Genomic DNA, 20,669 nt, shown 5'->3' with positions numbered 1-20,669 from the left:
CGATTGTCAACACTTTAAACCGCAGGAGAACCCCACACACACACACACACACACACACACACACACACACACACACACACACACACACACACACACACACACACACACACACACACACACACACACACACACACACACACACACACACACACACACACACACACACACACACACACACACACACACACACACACACACACACACCAATTTGGCTTTGTCACAGTTGAAACACCACAATGTAACAGCTTTACAACCACACAGCTGAGAACGACATCGTTGGCAAACAGCCCACTGATCCTCAACACGATAGTTCAGAAAATCATTCCGTTGTCTTAGAAATGTGCGCTTACTGCCGGCCATGAGGCTTATGTACAATCATTTATGCAATATTGTGTGCAATTAATGATCATTTACATTATATGTAGTTGAATATTTTAATTTCATGGCAGTTTAAAGTTCTACCTAACCCCAAATAATCAAAACATTTAATATTTAAATTGTTCAGAACCTTATATTTTCCAACTCTGTAGCTAAATGTATTTTTTGGAGAAAAAATAATCAGACCAATGGAGTCGATAGGGTTAAATAATGCTGCAAGATGACAATGAATGGTAAATGCTTGTTGTCAAAATCACTTTTTTGTCAAAATCAGTGATTATCTCCTCACAATCATCAGAGGCGAAGGCCTACATACTGTGTGTGCTTAAAAGAATTGCTGGTGTTAATACACAGCCTATGCTCTGTAAACCAGCATTTAATCAAACAGTGTGTAAACAAAGGGGGCCCACCTTAGCTAGTAGCAACATACCAGTTTACAGAGCCTAGGCTGTGTGTTAACACTGGATTTTTATTCAGCGCACACACACACAACAGACAGGTAGCGGATCATAAGGAGATATTCACTGAGTGATTTTGACTAAATGTGATTTTGACAACAAGCGTTCTCCAGAATCACTGACTCCACTTTTAATCTGATGTTGGAAATCATTAGCCTGGTGCTACCAGACCATCGTACTTCATTTCATTTGTACAGAAGGTCTGAAACTGCTCTATTTGGCAAACGTTCACTCACTTAGAGGCGGGTGTCTGTCGAAGTTTAAAACTATTGGATCTGCCCAGTGCCACTCTGGATCAGCCGACCAATCGCATAACGTTTGGTCGTAGCATTCAACTGAAACTGGAGCGCGACTTCGACGTCATCGTTCTCAGCCACTCGCTCTGTTCGCTGATTGGACGGCCGAAAATTTTCCTGAACTCAAACACGTGAATTCACCGCAGCCCCAGACTGACTACTGAAGGGAAAATGACATTTGGGCGGAAGTAGGTAGGCGGGCGGGCGGAGCCAGGCTAGGAAATCATCCCAGTGTGTCAAAATGTGATTTATCATTTAAGTAACTAGTTGAAACGGTTGTAGCTAATGAAAGCCAGCGTTTCATGAAGTCAAGTCAGATTTATTTATAACAGCCGAGGCGGACCAAAGCTCTGTACGGTAAAATATCGTCACCTTCTTAAAATAATGGCCTAAGTCATTTTTTCAGTGTTTTCAGGAAACACAAAACACTTAACCAAAGATTGAATATATGATATTCATTAATAATTTCACTCAAACAGGTTATGTCAAAAGATGACTCTTGACATTGTAATAACAATTTATGTCAATTATGTAAGATATTAGGAATAAACCCTTTATAATAATGTTTCACTTGTGACTTAAGCCATTTTACACACTTGTGAAATGTCCTTGAAAAAACAAATTAACAGTAAATGTTGACTTAGGCAAAATAAAATGGCCTAAAACACACTCTTGACATTCTGGTAATATGGTATAATGGCCTATGTCAAGTAAAATCACATGATCTGTTCAACTGAGGATTTAGGCCATTTTACCAGAGGTGGCCAGCATCATGAGGAGATGATTTAAGCAAAAAAAATCATTTTGGCCAAAAAGTGACTAAGGCCATTATTTTAAGAGGGTGACGATAAGTAAAAAACATTACATCCAAAACATCAAATAGACACATAAAAGCAACATTTAAAACTAAATTAAAACACAAAGCAAATAGTTTGTTTTTGTTTCTTGTGGTGTGTGTTTCGTGTTGTTGGGTGTGAGGGTGGGATGTGGGTGGGGTATGTTCGGGGAAAAAAAGGGGAAAAAATTTGTACTCATTGTGCTACAATTCCGTTGTTACTAACATTTAATAAAAAAAAACTTTGAAAGAAAGAAAACACAAAGCAATAGTAAAAGTTCTAGTAGACACTGCTGGGATAGGACGCTCTCAACTAGAGATACAAGTCAACTTGGAAACTGCCTACAGAGCCTTCTCACACTAGCCGTTGCACAACAATTGTTTGATATATTTGCATATTGTTCTTGAGGCCTGCCTGTTCAAAACAAGTTCGAATTTATTGGACGCGGTTTCACTATTGTGTATTGTGTGTGTGCGTGTGTGTGTGTGTGTGTGTGTGTGTGTGTGCGTGCGTGCGTGCGTGTGTGTGCACTGTTTGCTGTGTGTATTTCTCAATAGCTTATATTAGCGTTACTCAATAAATTACAGTCGGTACATTACATTAGCGTAACTGACTGGGGAAAGACACAGAAAGGCAGTTCAGTTCCCTGGAATGTGATGTCAGCTTTCTCTTTGTGTGAATGACATAATACATGATGCAGCATGAGTCAAGACATGTTTGAAGTGTGTGTGTGTGTGTGTGTGTGTGTGTGTGTGTGTGTGTAGCTCCCATGGGCACGCCTCATAAACGTGCTCCTTCAAAACATGTGGTGCAAAGAAGCGTTCTGTCATCCCAGTGAATGAAAAATGGGATTAGATAGACTCCAGGTTTAATCTGTTGCAATTACCACTACACGGTACCCGGCTCTACTCTATTCTACTCTACTAGTAGTATATGTTTCATTCACTTTCCTAGTCAACAACCAAACTGTTACTTTCAAAACATGAAAACGTCATAGAGGTCCTCTTGTGAGTGTGTGTGTGAGAGTGAGTGAGTGAGTGAGTGAGTGAGTGAGTGAGTGAGTGAGTGAGTGAGTGAGTGAGTGAGTGAGTGAGTGAGTGAGTGAGTGAGTGAGTGAGTGAGTGAGTGAGTGAGTGAGTGAGTGAGCGAGTGAGTGAGTGAGTGAGTGAGTGAGTGTGTGTCTTTTGACTCTAATGGACATGATGGCCTCATCAATAATACACTCCAACATCCGTCTGCTTCAGCAGCGGCAGACGACAATGGGAGGCTTCTTTATGCTGCTGTGTGTGTGTGTGTGTGTGTGTGTGTGTGTGTGTGTGTGTGTGTGTGTGTGTGTGTGTGTGTGTGTGTGTGTGTGTGTGTGCTTGTGTGTGTGTGTGTGTTTGGGTCAATGCTCCGTCCAAGAAAAGCACAACAAAGGTAATAGGATCTGTAAAGTCTGCGTGTGTCGGTATGTGTGTGTGTGTGTGTGTGTGTGTTTAGCCTGCCTGTGTGCCTGTGTGTGTGTGTGTGCCTGCCTGTGTGTGTATGTATGTGTGTAGCCTGCCTGTGTGTGTGTGTGTGTGTGTGTGTGTATGTATGCCTGTGTAGCCTGCCTGTGTGTGTGCATGTAGCTGTGTGTGTGTGTGTACATATATCTCACCCAGTCTTCAAAGTGCCTCTCCCCGCTGTGCAGTATCTCTTCAAACTGGATGCTGCAGTTTGCCACAAAGTCGTCGTACCCGATGGGCGCGTCGTGGAACACGGACAGCTCGATGGTCCGGCCCGCAAGCACCTCCGTGGTGAACTCATCCTGCCACGCCGGGCTGTTGGTCTTCTGCAATACATCAATCAGTCAGTCAGTCAGTCAGTCATCTATCTATCTATCTATCTATCTATCTATCTATCTATCTATCTATCTATCTATCTATAAATCTTCAAAAAAGCTATCTGTCTATCTATCTATCTATCTATCTATCTGTCTATCTATCTATCTATCTATCTATCTATAACCTTTATTTTAACTCGAAAGACACTGAGGTTTCCCTAATTTACAGTGATGACAAGCATACACAATACACACAATTACAAGGATGACTTATAGGGTAATGAGCAGAGAAAACAGAAATACAATAGGATAAAAATAAATATATATTCATTTAAAGGTGCTCCGAGGAACTTTGAGCTTTTGTTAATTCTAGCGCCCCCTTTGGACAAAAGCGGTAGTGTTTTCTTACTATGCCAGCTGTAGTTCTTTGGTGAACGTAGGGGCCTACACATGAAAAAAGGCATTAAGAAAAACTTGGCAAAATAGCATTCTTTGCCCTGATGTTCTTGTTTGCTGTAACATGCAAGTCATGATCATCAGAGGAAAAATCCAACTGTTTCAGAAATATTTATAAGTTCCTAGCACCTTTAAATAAACACAATAAATAAATAAATAAAATATATCAAATCAAACTATTTCAGAAATATTTAAAAGTTCCTCTTGGCACCTTTTAAATACAATAAATTAATTCATAAATAAAGTATGTAAAATAAAATAAAACCTGCTTGGTGCACGTCTGGCCCACGCGTGAATCGTCCACGTTCAGAGCGACGTAAGTGTCCAGCAGGAACGTGCTCTGCGTCTTGGGGCCGACGGCGTGACGTAACGACCAGGCCGTTGGCTTCAGGTCCACAGCCTCGCAGATCTTGATCCTCAGCTGCCCGTTGAAGATCACCATGGTGATGACGTGACGTGATGACGACACTGACAGATGATCAACTGTTTACTCTAGTGAATGGAGGGCCACCCTTTTTTTTTGTTGTTGTTTACTTATTTTATATTTTTTCTAAGGCTATTAAGCTTTGTCCTGTTATCACTCAGCCTAGGCTACTTGTTGTATATTTGTACTACTGTTGTAGTTGGAATAACAATATGTACACTGTTATTGTCTTCATATTTCATTGAATTCATAAGAGTAATAACAATTTAAAAAATTAAAAAATAAATTAAATTAAACCAGCCCACCGTTATCCACTACCACTGCAACGTTTTTTTTTTTTTAACTCCTGTAACAGTTTGAATAGCGGATCTGTTCAACCGGTGGTCCACCAAAGACGCAGGCTGCTGTAATTCCTTCCAGTAGAAAACACGTTAAAAAACAATCGCCAAAAAATCACGCCTTTTTACAATGTTTTCGGCTATGAATTGCATACAAGGGAAGTGTCTAGACGTCTCAAGGCAACACCACCAAACACAGCAACAAAACCCTTGTTAAAATAAACTGTGGCAGGCAGCAGCAGCAAAAACAGATTCACGAATATTTCCTCAGACGTGCGCGGAAGAACCATGCATACACAGCCGCCTGAAAGACTTCTCCAAAAAACTAATCGAAAAGGCCCGAGATCCAGATGTTTAGAATTGCCCTGTCATGTTTTGAATATTAAAAAACCCTCGCGTTAGCTGTGTGTAGCAGCTGAGGCGCCCCTAGGAAGCTTGTTGTATCGCCTGCTGCCAATGCCGTTGCGTTTGCATTGCACCGTTTGGAAGAGTGGTGGGGAGGAGGCTGCAAAATGCCTCATTCAAGCCCGGGAGAGGAGTGGCAGATCCCGGCGTTAGGTAGGAAGGTAGAGAGGGGGGTAGAACCAGGGTGTAGTCCAGCTGTTGCTCGCTTGGTGCACCGAACCGACGGCCTGGTCTCTAGCACTGCTGCTGTTGCTGCTGTTGATTTCAACTTTCCGTGGACATAGCAGCAGCTACCTCTCTGTCTGGTTGCCTCCCTCCCCTAGACAGACGCTCGCTGTGTGTGTGTGTGTGTGTGTGTGAGTGTGTGTGTGTCTTTCTCTCTCTCTCTCTCTCTCTCTCTCTCTCTCTCTCTCTCTCTCTCTCTCTCTCTCTCTCTCTCTCTCTCTCTCTCTCTCTCTCTCTCTCTCTCTCTCTCTCTCTCTCTCTCTCTCTCTCTCTCGCTGTGTGTGTGTCTCTCTCTCTCGCTGTGTGTATATGCTGCAGGAAATGCGAAAAACACGTCAGATTTTTTGGAGGTTGCAGTCTTCGTGTGTGTGTGTGTGTGTGTGTGTGTGTGTGTGTGTGTGTGTGTGTGTGTGTGTGTGTGTGTGTGTGTGTGTGTGTGTGTGTGTGTGTGTGTGTGTGTGTGTGTGTGTGTGTGTGTGACAGAAGATTTACGGTACGTAACCCCAGACTAGAATAGGGAGTAGGGAAAGCAGGAGGGGGTCGAAAGTAGGGAAGGAGATCAGAATCAAAAAATATTTTTTGATGGGGGTATTCGGTTTGTTAAAGTTGCTCAAATTTTGAATAAAAACACCCAGAAACAAGTGTAGAAAATATGTGCTTAAGGACAAGGTTTAACCAACAATACCCCTGTAAAGCACTTTGAATGGCCTTGTGTCTGAATTGTGCTATAGAAATAAACTTGCACTAGCCTTGCAGATATCTGTCCTTTTTGTGTTGAGTTTTAGGGTACTATCTATGGCTGAGTTTCATAATTTCAGCAAAAAAAAAAAAAAATCCTCATACTATACATATTATATCATATTAAATATTCTATATTCCCCACCCAAATTAAATACTTTTCATTCCACAGATTGACATAAAATAAATTAAAGTGAATAAAACTTAATATTTTGTTGCAAATTCTTCTCTTGCAATAACTGCATCAAGCCTGTGACCCATTGACATCACAAAACGTTTGCATTCTTCTTTTGTGGTGCTTTTCCAGGCTTTCACCGCAGCCTTTTTCAGTTGCTGTTTGTTTTGGGGGGTTACTCCTCTTTAGCAGGTAAAATGCATGCTCTATAGGGTTTAACTCTGGAGGTAGACTTGGCCAGTCTAAAACCTTCCATTTCTTGCCCCTGATTAACTCCTTTGTTGTTTTTGCAGTGTGTTCTGAGTCATTATCTTGCTGCATTAAGAAGGATCTTCCAATCAGTTTGGTTGCATATTTCTTTAAATTGGCAGACAACATGTTTCTTTAAACTTCTGAGTTAATTTTGCTGTTGCCATCATGTGTTACATCATCAATGAAGAATAATGAGCCTGTCCCAGAAGAAGCCATGCAAGCCCAAGCCATGACATTGCCTCCACCGTGTTTCACAGATGAGCTTGTATGTTTGGGATCATGAGTAGATCCTTTCTTTCTCCAAACTTTAGCCTTTCCATGACTTTTGTAAAGGTTCATCTTGACAACAACACAGTAACACATGATGGCAGCAGCAAAATGAACTTAAAAGTCTACAGAAACATTCGGTCTGACAATTTAAAGAAAGATGGAACCAAACTGATTGGAAGATCCTCCATCATGCAGCAAGATAATGATCCAAAAAAACTGCAAAAACAACAAAGGAGTTCATCAGGGGCAAGAAATGGAAGGTTTTAGACTGGCCAAGTCAATCTCCAGACTTAAACCCTATAGAGCATGCATTTTACCTGCTAAAGAGGAGACCGAAGGGAGTAACCCCCCAAAACAAACAGCAACTGAATTGCTGGCTGCGGTGAAAGCCTGGAAAAGCATCACAAAAGAAGAATGCAAAAGTTTAGTGATGTCAATGGGTCACAGGCTTGATGCAGTTATTGCAAGCAAAGGTTTTGTGACAAAATATTAAGTCTTATTAATTTTAGGTCTATCTGTTCCAATACTTTTGCTCCCCTAAAAATGTGGTGTTCCTTTACAAATAATGCTATCTTCTCAGTTGTGTATCAGATCCAGATGTGAATACCTGGAAATGAAAGCTGAAATGTTGAGCTATTGTCTCATATTCATCTTTTGGTGTCAAACCCAAATGTTTCTAGTCTACAGCAAAAATAAAGGAATTGGCCTCACCGTTCCAATACTTTTGTAGCGGACTGTATACAATTACTATACTATACAATTTAGTTTTCTCCTTAATTCGTGGGTATATATCAAATTCTCAAATATTTTCGATAACACTATTTTCTGTAGTATAAACTTTGGTCTTTTCTGCAATTCCTCCACTTTTAGCCAATGTATAATGCACTTGACTTACACTTATGTTGCTCCAAACTCACTTGATATTTTCACTTATTCCTTTAAGTTTTAGCCTTTATTTCAGAAAGTAAAAGGTATTGACGTTATTCTTTTACCATATACAACAATTTTTATCTTAGAAATACACATGTTGGGGTGCTCCGGTGGCGTAGTGGATAGAGCGCGTACCATATTGGCTCCGGCCTTCGTTGCAGTGGTCGCGGGTTCAAATCCGACCCGTGGACCTTTACTGCAGGTCATCCCCCCTCTCTCTCTGTCCCCATTTAAACTGTATTATCTAATAAAGCTTGAAAATGACAAAAAATAATCTTAAAGAAAAATGCATTCGTGATTAATTCATAAATTGCATCTTACTGGAACCAATATTGGACAATGGTCAGGCATCTGCTGAAAGGTGCGGTGTGTAATAGCGTGCATTTTGGCGCCATATAGTGGTTAGTTTCTAGATTGCAATGTCTACCCTACCATTCGGTAAATTGACTGAAGCTACGGTGGCCTTTAAGGACAAGAAGCTATAGTTACTAAAGATGGCATCATCCACCACTGCCTCAAGTCTTTCCACAATATCAAGTGATGAGGTGAAGATGTATTTAGTTATCTATTCTATAGTACTTCTTCTTCTTGGTCTTCCAACAGGTGCATTTCCCCAGGACGGCCACTATATATAAAAACATGTAAGGCCGTTAAGTTTGTCCGTTCTGTGCTACTGTAGAAACATTGCGGCCTCAGCGCTCCACTTGTATGTTGCTATAAAATACTTATTCTAAGGTAGTAAAAAATACAATTATTTTCAAGCTATTATACACTAATTAAAACATACTTCTGAAAATACATGTAATGGGATGGGGGGAGGAATAACTGTTTCAAAATAACAGAATGCAATAAAACCAATAATACGGTAAAAATCACAATAAGTCAAAACATGAACATAATTAAAAATAAAAGCATGCTTGAGGGGGTCGCTTGTGGTGTAGTGGTTAGGACCCCCCTCACAGAGTCTCAGTCCTCTTCACAGCAGACCCGGGTTAGAATCCGTTCTCTGCGTGTCATTCCCCTCTCTGCCCCATTTCATCTCTGTCTCTCCTAACTGTCTAATAAAATTTTAAAAATGCCAAAAAAAAATAATCTTTTGAATAAAATAAAAGCATGCAAACAAATTACTTTTGCCTCGTGACATATAAATACAGACACGAGTCTCGGTGACGTGTGAAATTAAAGCAGGAACATACTGTATCAGTACAAGGCCAACAGCAATTCACTGTACACACAATGGGACGGCACAGTCATCTGAGCCGATAGCATCATGCCATTATCTGTATTCAAGCTGTGTACACCACAGACAGACAGGCAGCTCAACAACATACAGTACATATTTTTAATGTACTGTGTGTAACAGAGGCTCACTGATAATTTAACACGTGTTATTCATTGTGTCACTAAAGATGGAGGCAGCGATTCTGGAGAACACTTGTTGTGAAAAACACTTTCCCTGCGTTCCAATCCCCATACTGTCTACTATCTAGTATGGTAGAATAAAGATTTAGGATGTCCCGATTCTTGTGGCCAGATTTAGGATGGTTAGAAATATCCGGATGTCTACTAAATCCGTCCGAGAGTTTTAGTGTTGAAAACAGCATCCTATTTGGGCGATTCTACATAATAAAAACAGCCTAGGCTCTGTAAACTGGTATGTTAACAAAGAGGGTCCACCGTAGTAGCAACATGGTAGTTTACAGAGCCTAGGCTGCATATTAACAACATATTTTATTTCAGCGCACACACACAGTATGGACAGGTAGTGGATTGTTAGGAGATACTCACTGATTTCGACAAAAAGTTTGACGTTCTCTCGCTGTCTACACCTATCAAATGTACATTCTTTGGTAAGTGATTATACTAATTTAATAAAAAATGGCATGAACAGGTTAATAAAAAAAATAAAATAAAAGAATATCATGGAAAAGATAATTTTTTTCCTTTAATTTGATTATAACAGTGAAACCTTCATATATTCTTGATTGATTACACATACAGTGAAATAATAATAATTCAAGCCTTTTTGTCTTTAGATTTTTTGACACAGGCAGGCACACACACACACACACACACACACACACACACACACACACACACACACACACACACACACACACACACACACACACACACACACACACACACACACACACACACACACACACACACACACACACACACACACACACACACACACACACACACACACACACACACACACACACACACACACACGGTAACATTACACACAATTTATTTCACCACACATTTAAAGCTTTTAAATACAAAAGAATAAGACAATCAGGGTCTGAGGTGAATTTAAAGGCGGCTCTGTCCACGTCTGTCAGTACAAATAAAGTTATTTGAACTTGAACAGAAAATAGTCATTGGCTGTGTTGTAAAAGCCCTACTAACGTCCTCCCTCCTACATACTCAACATGTATGTACTACATACTGTCTGCTTAACCATCCATTGTGTATGTGAGGTTCTTCTGACCGTTAACACCCTACCTTGCTGTTTGAAAAGACGCAATGCATTGTGGGGCGGTTGGAAAAGTATCCTATCGATCCATACACAAAATCTACCCGGAAGTTAGTACTCATCCGGGGCATTTTTCGCCTACACAAACTCCCATACACAACCGTCACATACTCAAATTGACGTCAAAATGAGTATGAGTAGGACGTTAGTATGGCTTTTCGAAAACAGCCATTGACTGCATCACAGGGTTCGAAGCTTGAACTGGTTAATTGTTGTGGAACAGAAATCAGAATATATTAACATCTCATTTCAGGATTCAGATAAACTCAAGTAGCAGCTCACTCACACAGTCCATTGGTAACCAAACCGAACACAATAAAAGAAATATAAATATATTTTTTAATTCCACCATCTTTGCAGCTGCAGTCAGTCTATGGAAAAGGCTGGATGTTAAAGGGGGAGTCAGTGATTCTGGAGAATGCTTGTTGTCAAAATCCCGTTTTGTCAAAATCAGTGAAGATTTTAATTTTTCGAATGCACACACAGTAGTACAGACAGGTAGTGGATCATGAGGAGATATTCTTTATGTCTTAATGTTTAAATTGTTTTTGTCTCTTATCAGCTTGTCGTGTATTTGATGTATTTGCATTGTATATTGTTTATGTGTTGTTGTTTTTGTTTTGCATTTGTTTGACTCGACATCACTGTGAATGAGGGTCACACACACACACACACACACACACACACACACACCCTTCAATTGATCTCTCGATAATAAATTAAAAAATTATAAAAATTAAAAAATTCACTGATTTTGACAATAAGGTAATTTCATTTTGACAACAAGCAAACGTTCTCCAGAATCACTGACTGCACCTTTAAGTCTTGTCCTTGTTGTGTAGCCAGTCCATGGGGCTTAGAGAGAGAGGGCAGGGGGGGGGTTGTTGCGGTCAGGACGTGGGCCCCGATGGTGTGTCTGCTCCGGGCCTGAGTGTGTTGGTAGCTGTCGTTGGGTCTAGAACGGTTCCTTCATACACCACCTTGTTCTTCATGCCGTCTTGGATCATTCTCTGCTGAACGCGAAGCTTAGCGTTGGTCACTCTGCAGTAAAACCTGGAAGAGGAACACATATTGTTTCAACACATAGCACATTGCACATTTCAAATGAACTTAATCTACTTTTAACTTTATATTCTATTTTAAACATACTGTTTTATATTGTACAAAACAAATTCCTTGCGCTACTTATTTAGAACTAGTATTTCAAATGTATTTAATGGATTTATTTAAATGTTTTAAGATATTTTTTTTGGCATTTTCAAGCTTTTATTAGACAGTACAGAGTTGAAATGGGGAGACAGAGAGAGAGAGATCCACGGGTCGGATTTGAACCCGCGACCATTGCAACGAAGGCCGGAGCCAATATGGTACGTGCTCTATCCACTACACCACCGGAGTGCCCCGAGAGGATTTATTTAAAAAGGTGTAGCCAGTGATTCTGGAGAACGCTTGTTGTCAAAATCACTTTTTTGTCAAAATCAGTGAATATCTCCTCACGACCCCCCTACCTGTCTGTACTGTGTGTGCGCTAAAAAGAAGTAGAGTGTTAATACAAAGCCTAGGCTCTGTAAACTGGAATGTATACAAATTGGGGCCTAGCGTGACCATAGCAAGCAACCTGCCAGTTTACAGAGTCTGAGCTAAGTGTTGACACTGGATTTTGTTTTCAGCACACACAGTATGGACAGGTAGCGGATCATGAGGAGATATTCACTGATTTTGATAAATAATTTTGATAACAAGCCTTCTGTAAATCAATTGACTTCACATTTAAATGCTGGGTATCCTTATGCCAAAAAAAATACAAATGTGTGATGTAATCGGAAAGTGAAAGATAAATAAATATAGTTTGAACATGTAGACGTACCAGGACCCGAGTGTTGTGATCATAAATCCTGCAAACCCAACATCAAAAGACCTCTTCACCCGACCTGTGGACAAAAATACATTATATATTATATACAGGGTTTCCCGCAGGGGTTTATAGTTAGGGGATTTCCTCCTAGACAACACACACCTCCTGCCTTACCTACCGTTGTTTCAAAAAACATTTTGATAATGTACTAAAATGGAACTTACTTTATATCTATATTGTCCACGAAATCTCTACACTTTGTATCTGCACTGTTTTCTTGCTGTCTTACTGTTGTGTTTATTTGTGTCTCAGGTGATGCTCTCTTCACTTGTGTTTTTCTTCTATATTGCATTGTCGAGAGGAGCCTGGGAATTTCATTGCCAATGACTGCCGCCCCCCCCCCCCCCCACACACACACACACACACTGCTGCTGTAGTAACTGTGCATTATGACAAATAAACCATCTTGAATCTTGTGAGCGAACAGTGACATCTGGTGGTCTAGTATAACATTGCACCGTCTATGCAGAGCATCTCTATGGCTGTATTTACACTGCCTTGTGTTGATGCCCCAATTCTGATTTTGTGCCTACTTACATCTACTTAAATGTTTTGTCCAAACAATCACAAGCCACATATACATACAACACAAGACTGTTGAATGATTGTGTTTATTGTGTATGCTCGTCGTCACTGTAAATGAGGGAAACCTCAGTGTCTTTCGAGTGAAAATCAAGGTGATGGATGGACGGACGGACGGAAAGAAAGATAGATGGATAGATAGATAGATAGATAGATAGATAGATAGATAGATAGATAGATAGATAGATAGATAGATAGATAGATAGACAGACAGACAGACAGACAGACAGACAGACAGACAGACAGACAGACAGATTAAACACTGATCCAGACTCACTGGTGGCGAGGAAGTGCAGCAGGCCTAGAGTCAGTGATCCTCCTGCTCCGTGCAGCACTGCGTCTCGGGCACACGGCGTGTTCTGAACATCCAGAATCCCCAGCAGCTTGAAACCCTGAAGACAGAGAGAAAGAGAGAGGAATGGATTACAATAGATAGATAGATAGATAGATAGATAGATAGATAGATAGATAGATAGATAGATAGATAGATAGATAGATAGATAGATAGATAGATAGATAGATCCAGGATCCCAGCAGCTTGAAACCCTGAAGACAGAGAGAGAGACAGGAATGGATGACTGAACAATACTTATATTAAAATATTTGTTTTAGGGGGCGCCCTTAGCTCAGTTGGTAGGGCGTTGGTAGCTATTTTACTTTAATAGCTACTTTGACTAGACCACATCTTCCTGCTAATACTTATGCAGGATGCTTTCACTTTTAAGGTGGTGTTAACTTGTATCCAAGAAAGGTGGTAGCCTAATGCCTTTTACGTGTAGCCTAATGTTATATCTTTACATTGCTGTCTGTATTGGTAGGCTACCTTTGCAGATGGTACATCGAGTATACTAGGGTTAGTGTGTATACAGGTATGAAGGTTGTTTAATGTCCGGTGAATGTTTCATTATGTCATATTCGCTCAGTGACCTTCTCTAAACCGTTCCACTATATTATGAACACATACCTTGCTCTTCGTTTCCTCTCCTTCTCCCGCCATAACGTCACTGTTTCTATGGAGATATTTCTGTTTCTGCGGATGTATTTATCAATGAAAAGACTTCAAAAAAAGACCACTGTCTGTCTCGTTACAAAGTTACAATGTTTTTCGTAACCAGCTCCGTTGGCCTGGCGCATGCGCAGTAACTTCCAAATGGGTCCGTCATGGTTTTAAAAGCCGACTGGAAATCAGGAAGGAGCAGATAGTTCCGGTGCCGAGGTAGAGTCCGCATACTGTATAGTAGTGTAGGGAACACACATGAAGGTTTATAAATACCCTGCGTTCCAAATCATATACTCTTTCTTTTTACTACACTACATACTACATAAAGTACAGAAGAGTTTAAGGGCCACAGGAGAGAAACAAAATCAAATAAGGATTTTTTTTTTTCATTATGTCGAGAAATGTTACTGCAATTGACGTGCATATATTGGGACATCCTAAATCTTTTTCTGGCATACTAAATAGAAGGGAAGTACGGGGATTGGAATGCAGGGTGTTAGTCTAATCTACTCATGTATTGAAAGAAGTCTTGATAAAATGCTATGATGTCATATGATAACGTCATGACAAAATCACAGTTACTAAGGGTGTTTAGCCTACATATATATTTTTTTTAAATGAAGTTTATTTTGCATTATTCACTTAGGCTACATATCATTTTATAATTTAAATTTTTCTATATCCACAGTTTGCTCTTTATATTTTTTTATTATTGTATATTACTAAAACAATTTTTTTTGAACAAACCAAGTTGTACAATTCTTACTTTATATTAATTGAGAAACTACAAATGATGTATATTGTTTTCATATACTGTAGCCGACATTTTGGGCTATATCATCCCTTTTTTGGATTTTGCTAAATTTCATTTTATAGGAAGTATTTAATGAAATTGAAATCCCCGGGGTTGGATTTCGGATGTCTGCTAATTTGTCCCGAACAGGAAACAACTGAATCACGCTGTGTCATCTTGACCCACAAACTAAAAACAAAATTCATTCTCTAAACGACGAGATTAAAGTCATGAATGGACCATGTAACCAGGAAGTCAGTGTGTCGCAGTGAGCTTCAGATATCAACCTGTCAGATGGTCAAGATAGAAATCCGTAGGGACTCTTCTGAAAATAACAATTATAGGCTTTATGTTCAAATCTGATATTTATATGATATTATCACAACATATGTATTCATTCATATTACAGTTATTTAAAAAAGGAGTCAGCGATTCTGGAATTTGCTTGTTGTCAAAATCACTTTTTGTCTAAATCTCCTCACAACGCGCACACACAGTACAGCCAGCCAGGTAGTGTCTCATGAGCAGATACTTAGCGATTTTGAAACAAGCATTCACCAGAATCACTGACTCCACCTTTAACATTTTTATATTGAGACAGTATTTGACAGTGGTGATAGTATTGAGAAATATTTCTAAGGCATAGTTTCAATTGATTTAAAAAAAAAAAAATGTAATATATATTTTTTTTACATGTTTATACTTTATTAGACAGGTTGTAGAGACAGAGTTGAAATGTGGCAGAGACGGGAATGACATGCAGAGAACGACCCGGGCTGGATTCTAACCCAGGTCTGTTGTGAAGAGGACAGAGACTCTATGGGGGGGGGGGGGGGCTCTAAATACTACACCACACTGATCCTTCTAATACTGTTTTATTTTGACAGTCTATTTGAGTGTAACAGGATGCAAACGCGATGTGGAGATTAAGAGACTAATCCCCGAGGTAAATGAAGGTCACTGCTGCACTGTCATCAAAAACAGGTAACCATGGTTGACTTCCATTATGAGGACGTTTTATCCCGGATAAAATGTGCTTTATAAAGACTGGGCCGGACTTTTCTGCACACTGACTGCAGATACCAGAGGGTCAAGTCGCACCAACAACCACCAGGTAACTCATTCCATTTAAAAAAAAAAAAAAAAGGCGCTATATACCTAAATTGAATATATTATTATTATTATTATTATTATTATTATTATTATTATTATTATTATTATTATTATTATTATTATTATTATTATTATTATTATTATTATTATTATTATTATTAATAATCTGAATGTCATTTCTTTTATAATGCCTTTTTTAAAATTTCATATTAGTTTCAGTCAGTATATTAAAGGTGTAATCAGTGATTCTGGAGAACGCTTGTTGTCAAAATTACTTTTTAAAAATCTGTGAATATTTCCTTTCGATCCGCTACCTGTCCGTACTGTGTGTGCGTTGAAGAAGAAACAAATCCAATGTTAATACCCAGCCTAGGCTCTGTAAACGGGCATGTTGCTGTAGCTATGGTAGCTATGGATTATGAGGAGATATTCACTGAACAGTTTGATGCTCACTGGCCTGAACGGGTAACACAATGGCAATATGAAGGTGTATTGAACTCTTTGATCCTATGTAGTATAAATGTGCAAACACTTTTTAAATTGTTTCATCCTAGCCTGAGGAAAGGCAGAAATAATGTTGTATGGTCTCACTGTATAACCCTACATTTTACTAGAGTGACATCACACTAGTAAAAATGTAGGGTTAAGATTAGCAGGACAGCTGGGCCAAGGGAAGACTCAGGGAGGACTGAGGGAAGAAAAAACTCATTCATTATATTATAATAGTGATTTTATAATGATAGAATGCCTGTTCCGTATAGGGTGAAGTATTCCTTAAAGTGAGACTGTGTCTGCTGCAGGATAATGGCTGTACAGGGCTGCAGAGGGTCTTTCCCCCTGATGTTGAGTTTGCTGCTGGGAGCCTCATCTTCCATTTGGCACCTGGCCCCTGCAGGTACATAAGACTGTCACACAGTTTGAAATATTTAAGTTTTTATTTTCTTGTTAAAATAAAAAAGTTATGCAAACAATTCGGAATATTATTGATAAACATCTTCATATTTTTATCAGAAATATGTGTGTGTGTGTGTGTGTGTGTGTGTGGAGGGGGGGGGGTCTTCCTGTTTATTATTTTATTTTTTATTTGTTTTATTCCAACAAGCACAGAGATGTTTTTTCTTGCATTTCATCTTTTCAGTTATTTCAAAAGAAAATACATTTTTGAAGTAAGACAGTAACACCATATATTTAAGTATTTTGTCGATTTATCACAAGTCCTCTGAATCAATATTCAACATTGTTGAAGCCCTAATTTGTACCCAAACCTCTTCCATCACCAGTGGCCTTCCAGCTGCCGTCCTGTCAGCTCATCAACCAGACGGTGTCTCTGGAGAAGGAAGGCTGTCCCAAGTGTCACCCGGTGGAAACTACAATATGCAGCGGCCACTGCATCACCAAGGTATGAAGGGTGATATAGGAAAGAGTCATACCCTGCGTTCCAATCCCCATACTTCCCTCCAATAGCATTTTGGAATATTTGTCTTTATTCTTGACATTTCTCGACATAATGAAAAAAAAACTTCCTTATTTGATATTTTTTTCTCTCCTGTCTATGGCCCTAAAACTCTTCTGTACTTTAGTATGTAGTGTAGTAAAAATAAAGAGTATGTGATTTGGAACACAGGGTTAGTTTTTTTTTGCCAACAATATATGTACTGCCCTTTTTGTGTAGGTTAATATCACGGTAGCATCATTCTTTAGATTTCAACACTCAGTTACTTTTGTTTCCCCTCCCAGGACCCAGTAATCAAGATTCCGTTCAGCAACGTCTACCAGCATGTGTGCACGTACCGGGACATTTACTACAAGACATTTGAGCTCCCGGACTGTCCTCCTGATGTGGACCCAATCGTCACTTACCCTGTGGCTCTGAGCTGCCACTGTGGCCGCTGTGCCATGGACACGTCAGACTGCACCTTCGAGAGCCTGCAGCCAAACTTCTGCATGAATGACATACCTTTCTACTACTAGTCTCACCATCTTCAAATCCCAGCTCAAGACCCCCTCTCTTGTCCTCTGCCTACTCCTAGATCACCCACCAAAACCAAGCCCCATCAACCTTACATTTTCCTTTTGTTTGTTTACTGTTGTGTTAAGCGCTTTGAGTGCGAGAAAAGCGCTATATATCAATTTAATATATTATTATTATTATTAGTCTCAAGTAAACATAACATGACACTTTACATATAGGAATTGTTCTTACTTTCAGCATCAACTATTGTAAATAAAGATTATCATGTTTTAAAGTGCAGGGGAATTTGGTTTTGTATTTCTAATGCAATTAAACTACATGTAAAATACCCAAGTAAAACATCTCTTGGAACTTCCCCTCAATGTGGTTATCAACCATCATTTCCTGGAACAACCAACAAGCACAAAGTCTCACCCTGTGTGTGTGCTACATAACCAACCTGTTATCTGATTGCCTTTGAGGACGTGGTTTGTATCTGAGTGTAAAGTTAGCAAGATGAACTTTCTTATTGGGATTGTCAATAACAGAGGTTTTCTATAATACATTTCTTGCTGACATTAGTTCTAATTCTCAATTGCAGTAATGTAAAAGGACCTCCACTCCAAGGTTAAAATAAATAAATCATAAAAATACTGGTGTTTTGTCAATCTGTATATGTTGGTTATAACAAGGATCTTCAGAGGAATTTTAATTGTTGGTTTATTCTAGCACCCCCATTGGACAAAAGCAGTACTGTTTGTAATCTATAGTTCAAGGGTGAGCGTACCCATGACAAAGGCAAAAAGAAAAACTATAAAATAATAGCATTCTTTGATGGTCTCGTTTGCTGGTACATGTCATTTATGATCATTTGAGGACAAATGAGACTGTTTCAAAAATGTTTAAAAGTTCCTTGTAGCACCTTTAAGTTCTCTGTCTTAGAGAAACAGATTTTGGAATACATACAATAATAAAGATATAGGTCAAACATCAAATCAATAATTTATTTTTTTAGATATCAAATGGATGACGGTCCCTGCCCATCTATGTTCTTTTCTATTCGTCTACATTCTCTTGATTGTTTCATCCCTTTCTCTCTCTCTCTCTCTCTCTCTCTAGAGAGATCTTGTCATTATTCAAACTGATGGGCTGCTGACATCATTGCTGTCCATTCTGCAACAACACAGAGAGGCCAACAGCTTGTCTATGGCCCCTTTCCTCATGAAAATATACAGAACTAAATCTGCAAGAGGACTCAACCTCAGAAGCATAGAGGACAGGTGGGAGAGGGAATCATGCGATCTTTTACCAAACACTTTAAAAAATAAGTTAATGATGAAGGGCAAAAACAACAGTGTATAAATGAGCAGCACCAGAACCAGAATTCCCACAATTCGTTGTTTTTCCTCAGTGGGGACCGACCTGGAAGCAGACAGGGCTTTGAGGGTCCCACCCAGGAAGAAGATGAACAGTGGGAAGGGAATCAGGAGGATGACGGCTATGAAGGTATATATGACTGGTGAGTCAACCAAGAAATATAACATGAGTATAGGGACAAGAGGAACGGCCCAGACGAAGACACAGACCACCACAGAGATCTTGATAGTTCTTCTGAAGCGGTACCACAGTGGACAGGCGATGACCAAATACCTGTTATACAAGACAGACACATGGAGTTTGATGAACTTCAGAAATACATATTTAGACATTGATCAGACATGAAAGTTGTTTAACACGTAGACAGATAGCTACCTTTCCAGGGCGATGCACACCATGAAGCCAACACTGGCCACAACACCACCTAGGTGACTATTTAAGAAGATGCCCCATATCAGCCACTCCTCATCTGTCTCACGGTAACGTGTTGCTTCCCTAACACTCAGGCTGCAGAGCTGAATGAGGTCGGAGATGAGAAGGTTGATGACGTAGATCGGAGCAACATTATCCTTTTGCACCTGCAGGAAAACATTGGTACGGTTACCAAATGTATTGCATTTCTCATGTTCCTTGATTGCTTTTTGATAAAAAAAAATAATAATTATACTGTACAAATTGTTATTATTTTCTTTGATTTGTGACTAACTGGTCACATTAAAAGCTTAATGTAGCTTGGGGCGGCAGTGGCGAAGTGGGTAGGGAGTTCGCCTCTGGTGTGCAGGGTCGGAGGTTCGATCCCCCGTCTCCCCGCCACATGTCGAAGTGTCCCTGGGCAAGACATTGAACCCCGAATTGCTCCCGATTGTTAGCTTAGCACCCTTAGTGCTAGCTTAACACCCTTAGTGCTAAGCTTAGTTACCCTGCGTGGTAGCTGCTGCTATCGGTGTATGAATGTGTGTGTGATTGGGTGAATGTGTACAAACAATGTAAAGCGCTTTGAGTCTGTGAAAAACAGAGATAAAGCGCTGTATAAGTCCATTTACCATTACTTAAGAGAAGGCTGGAATGCAGCCACACACGTGGTTAGGGTCAATATTAAAATATAGGGCAATTTTGGAGTATAATTTTCCCTAAAAATATATAGGTTATAACAACTTTTTGTCCCACACAGACTGTACAACAGATACATTATAAATAAATAAATCATTCTTGGTCATAATGTACATACCAGAGAATAAAGAGAGTAGATGGCCACAAGGATCAAAGGAAGGCCGATAGCGATGATTATGCACGTCGCCACATGCTTGATGAATTCACCTTTGTCAAAATTATCATCATAATAGTCGTAGGTGTAATTGTAGTCGTAGCTTTCGTTCTGTGAGGTGTTGAAGTTGAAATCATCCAT

At 39.6% G+C, this 20,669-nt stretch overlaps 4 protein-coding genes across 4 annotated transcripts in view; 1 reads left to right on the top strand and 3 right to left on the bottom strand.

Moving 5' to 3' along the window:
* The window catches only part of LOC307257683 (protein kinase C epsilon type-like), an 80,251-nt gene extending 74,547 nt beyond the window's left edge, over window positions 1-5,704 (bottom strand). Inside the window, exons 1-2 of the mRNA XM_080036959.1 lie at window positions 4,497-5,704; window positions 3,611-3,784 (exon numbers count right to left, since the gene is read on the bottom strand). Of these exons, the coding sequence (XP_079893085.1) occupies window positions 3,611-3,784; window positions 4,497-4,673 (351 nt within the window). The 5' untranslated portion in view covers window positions 4,674-5,704. The remainder of the gene's footprint in view (window positions 1-3,610; window positions 3,785-4,496) is intronic.
* Window positions 5,705-10,206: 4,502 nt separating this feature from the next.
* cox20 (cytochrome c oxidase assembly factor COX20) lies at window positions 10,207-14,144 on the bottom strand. Its single transcript, XM_080036324.1, has 4 exons — window positions 13,995-14,144; window positions 13,308-13,422; window positions 12,401-12,464; window positions 10,207-11,586 (listed from the first exon to the last, which is right to left on the bottom strand). The coding sequence occupies exons 1-4, from the start codon at window positions 14,025-14,027 to the stop codon at window positions 11,424-11,426; spliced, it is 375 nt and encodes a 124-aa protein (XP_079892450.1). The 5' UTR covers window positions 14,028-14,144; the 3' UTR covers window positions 10,207-11,423.
* A 2,632-nt stretch (window positions 14,145-16,776) lies between these two features.
* Window positions 16,777-17,907, top strand: LOC307257237 (gonadotropin subunit beta-2; the record flags this gene model as incomplete). The annotated part of the gene is made up of 3 exons (XM_080036408.1): window positions 16,777-16,831; window positions 17,217-17,335; window positions 17,674-17,907. The coding sequence occupies 3 exons, from the start codon at window positions 16,777-16,779 to the stop codon at window positions 17,905-17,907; spliced, it is 408 nt and encodes a 135-aa protein (XP_079892534.1).
* Window positions 17,908-19,023: 1,116 nt separating this feature from the next.
* LOC307257556 (ovarian cancer G-protein coupled receptor 1-like) lies at window positions 19,024-20,669 on the bottom strand (the record flags this gene model as incomplete). Its single annotated transcript, XM_080036817.1, has 3 exons — window positions 19,024-19,537; window positions 19,640-19,842; window positions 20,493-20,669. The coding sequence occupies 3 exons, from the start codon at window positions 20,667-20,669 to the stop codon at window positions 19,024-19,026; spliced, it is 894 nt and encodes a 297-aa protein (XP_079892943.1).

The sequence above is a fragment of the Ammodytes marinus genome, assembly GCF_949987685.1.
Source record: "Ammodytes marinus genome assembly, chromosome: 11".
NCBI lineage: Eukaryota > Metazoa > Chordata > Actinopteri > Uranoscopiformes > Ammodytidae > Ammodytes > Ammodytes marinus.
This window is presented reverse-complemented; position numbering and strand designations above follow the sequence as displayed.

What these genes read in the sequence shown, in the direction of transcription:
- cox20 (XM_080036324.1), bottom strand. Translation starts at nt 14,027, where the DNA reads ATGGCGGGAGAAGGAGAGGAAACGAAGAGCAAG. An exon ending in GAGAGGAAACGAAGAGCAAG is followed by an intron (nt 13,423 to 13,994) that starts GTATGTGTTCAT and finishes CTCTGTCTTCAG; the next exon opens with GGTTTCAAGCTGCTGGGGAT. An exon ending in ATCACAACACTCGGGTCCTG is followed by an intron (nt 11,587 to 12,400) that starts GTACGTCTACAT and finishes TTCCTCTTCCAG; the next exon opens with GTTTTACTGCAGAGTGACCA.